A 14,220-nucleotide genomic window follows, 5' to 3' on the forward strand; every position below is an offset into this window, starting at 1 on the left:
ATCACCGTTCGAACTTATTAAAAGTTCCTCACTCACATGAGCTTCAGGTTCATTGATTTCTTCAGGAATCTCAGAACTAATCAGATTTTGGGTCTCTTCAGGGGATCCCTTCATAGTATCGTTTTGATCATTTGTCGATTTTCTTTTTCGAGGATTTCGATCCTTAGAACCCAAAGGCCTACCACGCTTCAGGCGTGCTTTAGGTTCACTAGCTCTCATGCTAGTAGATGGTCCCATTGGGACATCAATTCGGATAGGCACATTCTCTGCTGGGATATGTGACTTAGTTATCCTTTTCAAATCAGTAAATGCGTCTGGCATTTGATTTGCTATATTCTGTAAATGGATGATCTTCTGGACCTCCTGATTACATATAGGGGTACGGGGATCAAAGTGAGATAATGATGAAACTTTCCACACAATTTCTCTTTTGATTTCCTTTTTCTCTCCCCCTAATTGTGGGAAATTTGTTTCATCAAACCGACAATCTGCAAATCGAGCAGTAAATAAATCTCCTGTCAATGGTTCAAGATAGCGAATAATAGAGGGTGATTCAAACCCAACATATATTCCTATCCTTCTCTGTGGTCCCATCTTACTACGTTGTGGTGGTGCTACTGGCACATATACAGCACATCCGAAAATTCGTAGATGGGCAATATTTGGTTCATGACCAAAAACTAATTGTGACGGAGAATATTTATTATAATGTGTCGGTCTAAGACGGATAAGTGATGCTGCATGCAAGATAGCATGGCCCCAAACAGTAGTGGGCAATTTTGTTTTCATAAGTAGTGGTCTTGCTATCAATTGCAAGCGTTTAATAAATGACTCTGCAAGGCCATTTTGAGTATGAACATAAGCTACAGGATGTTCAACTTTTATCCCAACGGATAAACAATAATCATCAAAAGCTTGAGATGAGAATTCTCCAGCATTATCAAGGCGAATAGCCTTTATAGGATAATCTGGGAATTGTGCCCTTAATCGAATTATTTGGGCTAATAGCTTTGCAAACGCCAGGTTGCGAGATGATAGTAGACACACATGAGACCATCTTGAAGATGCATCTATTAGGACCATAAAATATCTAAACAACCCACTTGGTGGGTGAATAGGTCCACATATATCCCCATGTATACGCTCTAAAAAGGCAGGGGATTCAATATCAACCTTCATTGGTGATGGTCTAGTGATCATTTTTCCTTGATAACAAGCATCACAAGAAAATTCGTCATTTGTAAGAATCTTCAGGTTCTTTAATGGATGCCCACTCGAATTTTCAGTAATTCGTCTCATCATTATTGATCCGGGATGGCCCAAACGGCCATGCCAAAGCACAAAAGTATTTGAATCCGTAAACTTCTGGTTTACGATAGAGTGTGCTTCAATTGTACTAATTTTTGAATAGTATAAGCCAGAAGATAAAGTTGGTAACTTTTCTACAATGCATTTCTGGCCAGAAATATTCTTTGTAATACAAAGATATTCCCTGTTCATTTCATCTATTGTCTCTACATGATACCCATTTCGGCGGATATCTATAAAACTCAACAAGTTTCTTCGGGACTTGGAGGAGAACAATGCATTGTCTATAATAAGTTTTGTTCCCTTAGACAGAAATATTATGGCTCTTCCGGAGCCTTCAATCAAACTTATATTACCAGAAATTGTTGAAACATTTGCTTTTTTCCTTATGCAAATAAGAAAAGTATTTCTGATCGTTGAATATGGCATGTGTTGTTCCACTATCAATAACACACATATCTTCATGATTTGTCTTTGATCCAAACATAATTTGAGGGTTATCCATATTCTTCAAAATAACATAAATAAAATATATTATAGTAAATATCATTATCAAAACATAACTTTTATTTATGTACAATAATTACATAACCATACTATTTATTACAAACAACACAAATTAAAATATTTACATTTCTACAGATTCACTACCGATTACATGACTTATTTCTCCTTCTGGGAGTGCAAAGTAATCAGCTACATCCAAATGCATGAAGTCTAAATTATCTTCAGAAATAAAATTTGCTTCAGCATTTTTCTCTGTCTTCTTCAGGGAGGCTTGATAAAGCTCAACCAGATGCTTTGGCGTACGACAAGTACGTGACCAGTGCCCTTTTCCTCCACATCTATAGCATGCATTTTCTGCATTTGGCGCTTGCACCGCTTCATGCTTTTGTTCCTTCCTTTTCCACTGCTGGTGGTGAGGAGGCTTCTTTGGTGCATTATTATTACCATGATTGGGGTTTCTTCCCCGACCACGACCATGACCACGACTGGGGCCATGACCTCTTCCACGTTTAGCTTGGTGGAAGTTCGTCTCATTCACTTCAGGGAATGGACAAGAACCAATAGGTCGGCTTTCATGATTTTTCATTAATAGCCCATTATGTTGCTCTGCTATAAGAAGATGTGAGATAAGTTCAGAATACTTTTTAAATCCCATCTCTCGATATTGCTGCTGCAGGAGCATATTCGAGGCATGAAAAGTGGTGAAAGTTTTCTCCAACATATCATGATCAGTAATATTATCACCACATAATTTTAATTGGGAAATAATTCTGAACATAGCAGAATTATACTCACTGATAGATTTAAAATCTTGTAGCCTTAGATGAGTCCAATCATAACGTGCCTGTGGAAGAACGACCATCTTCAGGTGGTCATATCTATCTTTCAAATTATTCCACAGTATGACTGGATCTTTAATAGTGAGATATTCCATTTTCAGGCCCTCATCAAGGTGATGGCGTAGGAATATCATTGCTTTGGCACGGTCTTGGTTTGATGCCTGGTTTTTATCCTTGATGGTGTCTGCCAGACCCATCGCATCAAGATGAATTTCAGCATCAAGTACCCAAGACATGTAGCTTTTGCCCGATATATCCAGGGCTACAAATTCAAGTTTAGAAAGATTTGACATTATTTAGGAAAAGAAAGTTCTTACCTCAGATACTTTCAAAATATTTGCTCGAGATGGTAGAGCTTCGTGCTGATAACGTGTTATAAAATAAAGACTATAAAGTAAAGACAAGTATAGAGAGAAACTGATATATTATTCGAATTCAAACTGATGTACATAATGAACTGAAATCTCTTCTATTTATAGAAGAAAGGAAGCTGCTCCGTAAGAAGCTGCTACAAGCTGCTGTGTAAGCTGCTGCTATACCAGATATGGATAATCTTCTACTGAGAGCAATATTTATCCATAACGGAGTACTGAATGGATAAGCTTATTATACCCGGTATGGATAATCTTTTACCGGGGGTAATGTTTATCCATAACTGGGTACTGAAAAGATAAGCCTATTATACCCGGTATGGATAAACTTATACTGGGGGTAATGTTTATCCATAACCGGGTACCGAAGTGATAAGCTTCTTCAGGAAGCTTATTTCCAATATAGTACTAAATAGATAAACATATTTACGGTGGAGTCCCATATGGATAAGCTTCTTCAGGAAGCTTATTTACAACGGAGTACTAAATGAACATCCATAATATAATATATTTATAACACTAATCGTATTTTCAGACAACGAAAAGGGAGTAATTTGTAACATTGGCAAACTCCATTGGGAAAAATTGTCAATTTTGTATACTATTTAAAATTATTCAATTTTGTCCTCTCTTAGTTTTTTGGTCTAATATTACCGTCTTGGTCTTGCTAGAAAATAGAGCAATTTCAAATAGTACAGGAGCAAATTTGGATATTTCCCTAAGTTTAAGTACTAAAGTGACCCGTAATGACTCATACATATTTTTGGGAAGTTTTGTATTGATTGGTTATTGTTATTGCACGAAATCCTAAAAAATTGCCTTCAAAATCGACTGTAAAGAAATCCAAGAAAATTTGTGGGTTATACACCCTTTACGATTCTTCATCATTACCCACTATGAGTCTTACAGAATTCGCCATGGTAAGTAATTTCTCACCCCCATGATTTATGAAAATTATGTTCTTTTTATTTAATTGATTGATTATTTGTAAAAATCCTGAGGTTGGGGTAAGTATAAGTGTGAGATTTAATTGAATTGTGGAATTTTTTCTTCTTTGAATTTACAAGTTATTACCCGTACTGAAAATTGGTGTTTGATTTAGGGTTTATTGTTGGTTCAGGGGGAATGATTCATCTGTAAAAATATGTTTATCCTTAGTATTTTGTGGGAAAAGGCAGTAATTGGTAGTTTAATTTTCAGTAAGATTGGAGAAAGTTGTTGTGTTAGAAGAAATTAGTAAAAATTATTTCAAGAGTACCCCTGTTTTGCTGAAGTCTGAAACTAATGCTGACAGAAAGTTGTTGGAACTAGAGGCCCCAGGGCTATTGTCTAGTGATAAGAGGAGGAAGAAGTGATGTGTGGATTGGCGCACGTCACAGGCTCGAATCGTGGCGCAGACAAAAGCGTATTTAAGTGGAGAAGGGTAAAGGCATCCATGAGTTTCGAACTGTGTACTACTGGCCCTCGGGATTTCTCGGTATTCAAATTTTTTTTTGTAGGAACTGTAGATTGTGATGTAAGAATCTAAGTGGAACTCACAGTGTTATTAGAAATCACGAGACTTGAAGTGAAAAAGCGAGAAGTAAAGGCATACTTCGTTGAAATGAAGTGCACAGTTCATGGAAGATTAAAAAGTACCAGACATATCTGAATTAGTACTATAATAAACAAATATGAATCAAAATATCTAATTTCAACATCCAATATATGATAATGCTGATACTAATCCAACTCCTCAAAGTTGAGATTCAAAGAGTCGAGAACAACGTGTTGGAGTCACTTTGCGCGTCATCGTTTGAAGCTGACACATCTCTGAAGCGCATCTTCACCTACGAAGCGGTTACCCCTTCGCTTCACCTTGCTTTATCGCTTTAAGCTACAATGCCATAGCTTTAACGGCACTGTGGCTACAATGCCATAGCTTTAACGGCACTGTGTACTCACCTGCTTTGTAATGTTATTATAATGGTAAATGGATATTATATTAGGATGGTTTAATATATGAAAATGAACGTTCAGATTTGGATGAAAAGTTTATTTATTTAAGAACATAATAAGCCACATACTGCAAATATCACTTGGAGAGCATTCTCGTCCTCATAATTTGATGATTTGATTGGATTATTAACCATCTCTTTTTGTATGAGATGTCTAGTTTCCGATGTACAATTTTTAATAGATTATGGGCACCCAAAAGAAACTGATAGCGGTTAATGAACTCATACAGAGGTGTAATTTCGCTCTCTGCGATATGTTTCTGATTGGCTTTGGTATGCACATGTTTATATTTTTTCTTGTTCGCTACCTAACAATCCTAATATCTATAACCTTGTTTAGTTCAACAATTCAGGTGATAGCTAATTTAATCGTTTAGTCCATTAGGACCAACATTATAAAGTCTTAACGCATGCAATCAATATCTTCTGGTGATTTAGTCGGTGCCTTTGTCTTAATTGTATGATATTTGCATCAATTAAAATTTTACTTGATCGTTAACAATCTTTTATTTAAACAGTCAATCTGATATTTCTTTTCCTTGTGCCTTTTGGCAATCTTTGCACTTCCAATAGTAAGTGTTTTTGGGTGGCTTGATAACATTTACATCACCAAAGTGCAGGTCGAAGAACTGGCCTTTCTTATCAAAGATAATCTTCCTTGCAAGCATCTTATCCTAGCTGTGGAAGAGACCCTAGTCAATTTCCTTCTTGATGATACCAGGTACATTAGCGGGAAGAGTTAATCAAGTACAGAGATTATGAAGATGCCAACTTCTTACTCTTAACACCCAAAGCTTGTAGCGTCAAAAAACAAGTGAATTTTAGTTGATTAAAAAATATGTGTATTCCATGACATCATCCGACAGCTAGAAAATTAGCATTTCTTGCATTATTTTGAAGAATATGAAGGGCAAAGATTATGGTTAAAGGAGTTTAAGGGACAAGTGGGTAGTTCCTTTTTGAGTTTTTGTCTTTATCTTTCCTTTCATCTCATACAATGGCACCTCTATTTCCCATGATTCATCTCCCTTACACTTGTCACATTATGTTATCCTGCTGTCCACAAGCCTAGGCAATGTTATAAGTTGTCATTTTCAATCTAAGCTTTGGCCTGTGTGGGTTCAAATTCTGATAGTTAACCTATACTACTGTATGTTCATTGAATATCAACACACAGTATCTGCACCTTGTGCCTCATTATCCCAATTGTTCTTGCCATCTATAGAATCCCTGTATGTTTTAAATGTACGCTTTTAGAAAGACTTTCTATCTATCAATTGACTCAAAAGTTTAAATGGAGCTACATGGTCAGTGAGGATTCATATAGCCGAGATCAACTTGCTTGGGATTAAGGAATACTTGTAGGTGTTGTATTTATAAATTGATTCAACACGAGAAGGAAGGGGGGAAACAATGATTTTCTGCAGATATGACTTGAAATCACTCTTTTTCTCATTGTGCAAATTTAGGTAAATATGTCTAAGTTCTTTTTTGTGATGGTGCAACTCATATTAAATCTAGTATTTTTATGCAGTTCTAGTGGGGTCTTGGAGCTAGAACCAATGAATCCATATAACCGTCTTCTCTTACATCGGCTTGCTGATATTTTTGGGTAACTGTATTTGGAATGTTGGTTGCTTTATATCAGAGTACTTTCTAAGTTAGACTGTATTTTCTGTTTGATAAGTGTATAATTGCCTTATTCTGGTAGATTTTCTCATCAGTCAGTTGGTGAAGGGGAAGAACGGCACTTGGTTTTGGAGCGTTGCTCAGAGACATCAGTGTACGTAAAAATAAAGTTGCACTACCGAAACTCCTCGTGTGAATGTTCATATTGCAGCTCTATCACCTATTCTAAACTTCTTAATTGAAATTCATGAGCACATATTCAACTAGAGCATCTTTGATCTCATGTTTATGCAGATGTTGATGTAAGTGACCTTTTAGGGTCAACAGCTTTGCAGCTTTAGCACCTACCAGTAATTCTTATCACCGGCTCTGAATATATTTGTCATCTTCGGTTAATAGTTTGCAAAAGAATTCAACCTGGACCAATGAGAACGAGCATCATTCTAATAATTTGAGATCTTTCTGGAGTTGCACCAATAGCCTCACTCGTTGTAGTCGAGTTTTCTCCAACTGAAGAAGAATGATGTAACTCAAAATATTATCATTATTTTACTGTGATATTAATTTGTCCTTAATTAGAGATCATAGCTTATCTATTAGTTAGAGGTAATATTAGTGAAACATAACAGTCATAGAGGTAATCTTGTTGAAAGGCTCCGTATTATATAGATAGGGCCAATGTGTAGTTTGTTTGAGGTAAGTGAAGAAGATATTAATCTCTTGTTCTTCCCTTCCTTTCTTTCTTCTCTTAGTATCTCTTTTATTCTTCTCTTTTCTCATATCTTTCCTGGACTTTCTCCCTTCTCTTTTTATGGTACATCATTATACCGCTACACTTTCAGCGACGCTACTTATACCCTGCGTAAAATATCTTGATCCTCAACGGTTGACCGGCCATCTTTTTTGCAAGATTCAAGGAAGGGCCGCAATAAGGATTTTTGATCTCTCAATTATCATTCTCAATAATTTCTACGTTGGTGGCGGTGCTATGGTTTCACGAGACACTTCCTAGAAGTTGGGAATTTGACCCACCTTAGGTGTCGCTGCAGGTACCCTGGAACCTAACCTCCTCCATTCTAGGCTCTATTTAGATTGTGGATATGTTGAATGATGGGATCACAGCTTTATCAGCTAATGGTTCACGTAAGCGCCTCTGTCAATGGGAGGACCCTTAGAAGTTGGAAGTGGGAGCGCCTCTTGTATACGGGAGTTCTCTCCCTTTTGATTAATACAATTTACCTTATCAAAAAAAAAAGTTGGAAAAGTACAAATGCATCCCCCAAAATTCACACCCTCCCATGCAGTTCTTTCCTCATTTGGACTACCCATTCTGAGATTATCTCCGCCTCTCCGGAGGACCCACACCCTCTGGACACATGCGCAAACACTCTTATTGCCTCTCGGCTTTGGCTGTAGAAACATAGTATAAATCATCTCAAGGGAAGCAACGGCCATGCCACTGCATCCTTATAAGATCTCATCTTGTTGGGCAAGTAGGAAAGTTTAAATACAACTCTCTTGCACTTAGCCCTTCCCCATTCTGAAGTGACACCCAAGTGCTAGGGAAGCAACCGCCACGCACTGCATCCTTATAAGATCTCATCTTGTTGGGCAAGTAGGAAGAATTGAATACAACTCTCTTGCACTTAGCCCTTCCCCATTCTGAAGTGACACCCAAGTGCCTGAAATTCTGAGCTTTAAGTGATAAAGTTTGTCATTATTAGTTCATGGTCTTCTAACATTTTTTGTGAACTCAATTTGCAGACCTTCCATTCTCATTAGTGATCTCCTGTGGCAGTATGACGAACTACAATCTCCAAGGACTGTAGATGTAATATATAGAAGAAAAGAAGGTTCTGAAGGTATTGTTTCTTTTCTAGTATATGAGGTGCTCTAAGCTTTATGTATTTCAGAACTGGTCCATAGATCAAAGCTTGAAATCAGTGTCTGAAAAACATGGAAAATATTCATGCACTTTCAAATGAAACCTAATTAGTCTAATGTCCAAAACAAGCTATCAAGTCAAAATACCTATCTAAGATTTTTTAAGATACTTATCTGTTTTTTTTAATAAAGAACAGATGCTTATCTAAGGGTTTAAGTCCTACAAGGTTTGATTTCAACTTCATTTGGGATTGACGGAGAGCAATTGCTTCCAGAAACAACATATTTTCTTTTTCGGTGGGTCAGGACCAACATCCGTTCTTTCTCTTTCTTTCTGGCAGTGTTGTTCAAAGGCTCATTTAAGGCTCACTTAAGCCCTGATGCTCAGAAAAGCTCGGGAGGGTGCTTGGCCTCGCTTCAGTGTAGGCAAGGCTATAAGGCGCACACACCGATTGCCCATGAATTCTATCTTGAATCCAGCGGTACTAAACAACAAATATAATCAACGAATAAGTGTATTTGTTGTTAAGGAAAACATAATGAATGAATTTATTACTTTTTCCTTAAATTGCATATATACTTTTCCTTCGTTGCGCCTTTTTTACTAAAACCCACACTTAAATTGCGCTTAAAGCCCCAATAGACCTGGAGCACTTTTTAGAGCTTTTGGCCTTTGACACCACAGCTTTGTGGTGACATATACCTTGATGCAAGAATCCGGAGTATGAGGTAGGAAAAAATGAATTTCAGCAATAATGCAGAGACTATCTGCAATATTAGCAAGTTTAAAGGCCAGAAGTAAAAGGGTATAAAGTGTATGAATTGCTAGCAACATGACTTTATCCTGTTGAGTGTTGAGCAGATGGGCTGACTCTAGCAAATATTTCAAGTTGTTCAACTTCATCAAATAACATATTTATAGTGGATAGAAACACATAAGGTATTTATGGAGGGGTCTGATTCGTTTTGTTTATACATACTTACATAGCCACTGGTTCACTTCAGCTGCATTGCAGGTCTGCAATGCCACAGTCCAAAAAATATGCTGCATCAACTTATCGTTTATGGTTGGAGAATTGCATGAACACTTAAAAATGATACACTCAATCCAAATCAGCTGAGACACCAGTCTTTACATGTTCTTGCAATTCTCCAACCAAACAAGCTATGTTGAGGCAAATACCCAAACCTTTAAAACCTTACCTTCCTTCCTCTTCCTGAAGCTGAAGCCTCTAAAACCTGGCTGTAGCAGAACATATGGTTACTTTTGTACAGTAAAAATCATTTTGCTCATCTTGAGCTTGACCTCACTAGAAAAGTGAACAAAAAAGCTCAAGTACAAATGGCGGGGCATATTATACAACAAGAAATTGCACTTGTTGAATGGATCGTAGAAGTTGGGGTTGATTTGAATGGCACATTTCGCCTTGAGCTTTGGGAAATATTGAAAAATGCATTTTCATTTCTCTGGTTCAAATCATTTTGCTCTACATCTGATTAAGAGCCTATTTGGATGGTCAAACCAGCTTTTAAGCCCTTTTTAACTTTTGAAAGTGTTTGGCATCTAGAAAAGTGGCTTAAAAAAAACTAAAATCTGCTTAAAAGCCAAAACCAACAAGTTGGGTAAATCCAATTTTTTCTTAATTGGCTTAAAAGCCATATTGCTTTGACCAAAGATATTACATTCTTATCCCTTATAATTTTTTTTAATCTCGAAATTACCCCTCAGTACAAAACTTGAAATTGCTGTTGTCTTCTTCCTCCCGAAATTGCAGCATCTACTTTCTTCATTTTACTCTTTTTCTTTCCCATATTTCTCCAGATGGAAACGTTTGTTTGCTTTCCATTTTTTGTTTTTTACTAATTTTCTTTAAAATATTAATTATTATTTTCGTTTGCTTTCTTCATACTGAAATTGGGTTAATTTTCGTTTACTTTCTTCATACTACTTTTAGTTTTTCAAATTGAAAGTGAATTAAAATATTAATTATTATGTATTTATATTATTTAAAATAAAATATTATAGTAATAAGCTTCTTAATAGGTTTAACAACTTTAAGGATATTTCGGTAATATTAACAGAAAAAATGCTTACTAACACTTGTTTACCAAACACTTTAATAGCTTTTTTTCAGCTCTAGCACTTTTATCCAAAGACGTAACTGCTTATTTATAAAACCAGCTCCAGCACTTAAAAAGTACTTTTAAGCACTTTACTTAAAAGCTACTTTTTTTAAGCCAATCCAAACGGGCTCTTATACCTCACCGCTGTCTGGATTTATTCTTTCCTGTATTTTGAGAGTAAAAAATGGAGGTGTAAATATTACTACATTAAAGTATAAGCACCAAAAACTAGACAACAAAGTAGTACATAGATAGTCGCTCAAAAACAGAATATAATCCTGGTGAGAGAATACTTCAATGAAGAATTTTCTCCTAGAATCAAATTTATTTGCGCAAGTGGATGGAGCTCTTGTTAGTTTAATTTTCTTGCAGTATTTATCTTATGCTCAAGCTGATTAAAAGTAGTCTTTAGTTTTTGGCCTTTCTTGTTTTCAGAGTCAAAGGTAGAAGAGACACCAACACCAATCTTTAACATTTCCCTTGAGGAGAGGGAAGAAGCATATCTGGCTGCCCGAAAACAGATTTTTTCTGGTGATCAAGGTGAGACAAGACAATGTATGAAAGATAGGCCTCGAAAAGATCCTATGGTTGCCCGTCGTATGATTGCACATGCACTTGGCCAAAGAATCAGGCCATCTAACCTTGAGATCCTCCATGCAAATACTGAGGAATGTGAAGAAAAAACCAAGGATGTAAATATCCAGCATAAGGACGAAGGTCGGATAAATTTGGGCAAGCAGACTCATATGGAGGTCAAAACTCCCCCTGCAAAATATCCGGATTCCGGTGGTAAGCTTAAAAGCAGCGTATCGAATGGTAGTAAAACACCACATATTAAGAAGATAACACCTAAAAACACTGATGGGACAGGTTCCTCGACGCAAGTGAAAAAGGAGGGGAAGGTTAACAAAGAGAGTATTCGTGAAGAACATATTGGTGCTGCTAAGAGAATATTTGCCAATGCTCTAGGATTTGCAAGAGAAGGGAATCTTTCAAAATGAGGTGCACCAACTTGCAGCAGTCTAAAATTGGAATTATAATGTATTCTTCTTGAAATGCTTGAAGAGTAGCCCAGCCACACAAACCATTGAAGTAATCAATGATCTTGGAGCACTTTGTTATGCTCTTGTGAAATCTGAGCCATGAGGAAAGTGACTGGTATAATTTTGTCCCAGCTTTTGATAGGTTCATTGAATTTGTTCATCAAGTAACTATTGGGGTATGGAAGTGAAAGCTACTGAATCCAAGTCATGGCCACATTAAGGTCGTAAAGCTGGTGAGGTTTGCCTCGGCTGTCTGCTTTCCTGTCAGCATCATCCGGCAGATTTTCTCTTCAGGGAAACTCTTTGGTGACCACATCCTTCATTTTCTTTGGCTTCTCCTCTTTATGATGTAAAACTTTAATACAGTTCCTTAGATCACAGACCATCTAATGAGCTTGTCTGGTTTGGTAATACCTCAAGTTTTCACTTTGGCTTTTTGGCCATGGAATTGCATGTTTATCAACGTTGTGCAGATTGCAGTGGTACACCTGAAATCTGGATTTGTTAATGAATGAGTTTTAACTGTTTAAGAGTTGCCTGGTTGGATTGGGATGTTACTCTTGTAGATTCCAATAACCACCTTTTGTTTCTCTTCTCTTTAAATATATATATGGATTAGGAAGTGTAGTTGCTATGCCAAAACACTTCATTAAAGGTACATTCATTCTACCCATCTGCCTCAGCCACAGAGGGCAAAGTTTCTCGGTACTTGTGCTAGTGGAAGATAGCAATACTCGATAGAACTATTAACAAAAAAGGAAAGAAAAAAAAAAAGAGTAACATACAACTACTGGTATGAGAAGAACAATCATCCCAAAACAAGATAATGTTGTGGACGCCACATATTTGCCAATAATTAGCCTTCTCTAACTCTACTCTCTGAGTGTCGTTTAGATTAAAACTACTAATTTTGGATACGACAGTGTTTTCATTTGACTTTATATGACACGTTTCTTTTTCTTCTATCAAAAAATAATAATGGTATATGATAGTTTGGAACGGTTCTCTCTCTTTTAATACTTTTGCACAGGTCAGTATTTAAAATTGATTTTATATGACACGTTTCTTTTTCTTCCATCCGAAAATAATTATAGTATGATGACGATAATAATATGAAGTGTCAGTTTAGAACGGTTCTCTCTCTGACGTTGCAATTGAAGCGGAGTATATATCTGCTTCCTCGATATATATATTTATCACCTGAATAAATGTTTTGCTAGATCATGGTGATTTTTGTTATTTGAAAGAATACAGATATAATACAAAATCATTACCCTCTTGAAAGCAAGATAGAATGATAGCAACGTACCATAGCAGCAATTAAAATGGTAGACAAGATTCAATCAAAATGGAAAACAATACAATTTCAACACACACACACACACACAGAGATGATCAATATAAATTAAAGAAAGTTAGTATTGACTTGCAGAGTATCTAAACATACTAATTAATTTTTGTAGCTATTGCAATGGCCAATATAGTGTTTTCCTGATAAAACTTGTCCATATTTAAACTAATATATAATCATCAAATTTCACATATTTCGGCTGATTTAAAAGTCTATTAATTTGATTAAATTTACCATCTGAAAAATTGACATAGGATATTCCAGCATAATATGCTGGAGTTCGAATTCTTTACATATGATCTTCCAGTATAATATGCTGGAGTTCCAATATAACATGCGAGAAGTTTATATGCATGAGCTCTATAATTCAACATATTATGCAGGAACTTTCCGTGTGGTGGAGTCTAACATAATATGCTGGAAGTCTATACGCAGGAGCTCCATAATCCCGCATATTATGCTGGAACTTTTCGTGTTTCAGCAAAATAGAGACTATTTTTCAATGACTTTACAAACGCTAGCTATATTTCAATTACCAGTCCGAAAACTGGTTAGCTCATGCTATTTTTCCGATATCCCCGGCCTAAATTTCGCTGATGGTCAATCAAGTTAAGCTTTGTAATATAAACGCCATTATTATTTTTCTAAAGCCTATTTAACAGAAATATAAAGTGACCGAAAAATGTCATTTTTGGCCTGAAAAAGTGACATGGCTATCTTAATTTGTTACACTGGATCTCTAATTGATTTAATTCATATCCAAGTCTTGGTCTTCACATTCAAACTTAGCACGCTGTATTATATTATTTTGCCATTTGCCACTTCTTTTTTACTTTTTCATAGTTTACGTTTAATGTTTTCGTTTGTTCCTTTCTAAATATATCTTACAATAAGTTATCCACTACATAAAAGATGATGTCACCATCTCCTACGATTTGCAATTTGGTATAACGAGATAAAATATCTAAGAATATGTTGTTTGGTTTATCACAGATATCTTAAATTAAATATCTTAAAATTCTTATTACATACACTTTTGCAGATATATCTGCCTATGTGAGCTTAGCAGGCATGGTTGCTCATATGTCCGGATTTTAAAAAAATAAAATAAAAAAAGAGTCGTGAATTAACTGTCAATTTTAAAATAGCCTAATTATATTAATTCTC

At 36.0% G+C, this 14,220-nt stretch overlaps 1 protein-coding gene across 5 annotated transcripts; it reads left to right on the forward strand.

The window, feature by feature from the left end:
- The first annotated feature begins 3,713 nt into the window (after positions 1 to 3,713).
- Positions 3,714 to 12,232, forward strand: LOC104215587 (uncharacterized). 5 transcript variants are annotated; one of them, XM_070174329.1, is made up of 9 exons: positions 3,714 to 3,945; positions 4,320 to 4,502; positions 5,643 to 5,743; positions 6,557 to 6,634; positions 6,734 to 6,805; positions 8,416 to 8,513; positions 8,877 to 9,017; positions 11,095 to 11,448; positions 11,530 to 12,232. In XM_070174329.1, the coding sequence occupies exons 2-9, from the start codon at positions 4,380 to 4,382 to the stop codon at positions 11,658 to 11,660; spliced, it is 1,098 nt and encodes a 365-aa protein (XP_070030430.1). In that variant the 5' UTR covers positions 3,714 to 3,945; positions 4,320 to 4,379; the 3' UTR covers positions 11,661 to 12,232. The 5 variants fall into 5 exon arrangements, with proteins under 5 accessions (XP_070030430.1, XP_009763731.1, XP_009763732.1 ...); XM_009765429.2 differs by having other exon boundaries at positions 3,718 to 3,945; positions 11,095 to 12,232; XM_009765430.2 differs by lacking the exon at positions 4,320 to 4,502 and having other exon boundaries at positions 3,721 to 3,945; positions 11,095 to 12,232.
- The last annotated feature ends 1,988 nt before the right edge of the window (positions 12,233 to 14,220 follow it).

The sequence above is a fragment of the Nicotiana sylvestris genome, chromosome 5 (assembly GCF_000393655.2).
Source record: "Nicotiana sylvestris chromosome 5, ASM39365v2, whole genome shotgun sequence".
Classification (NCBI taxonomy): domain Eukaryota; kingdom Viridiplantae; phylum Streptophyta; class Magnoliopsida; order Solanales; family Solanaceae; genus Nicotiana; species Nicotiana sylvestris.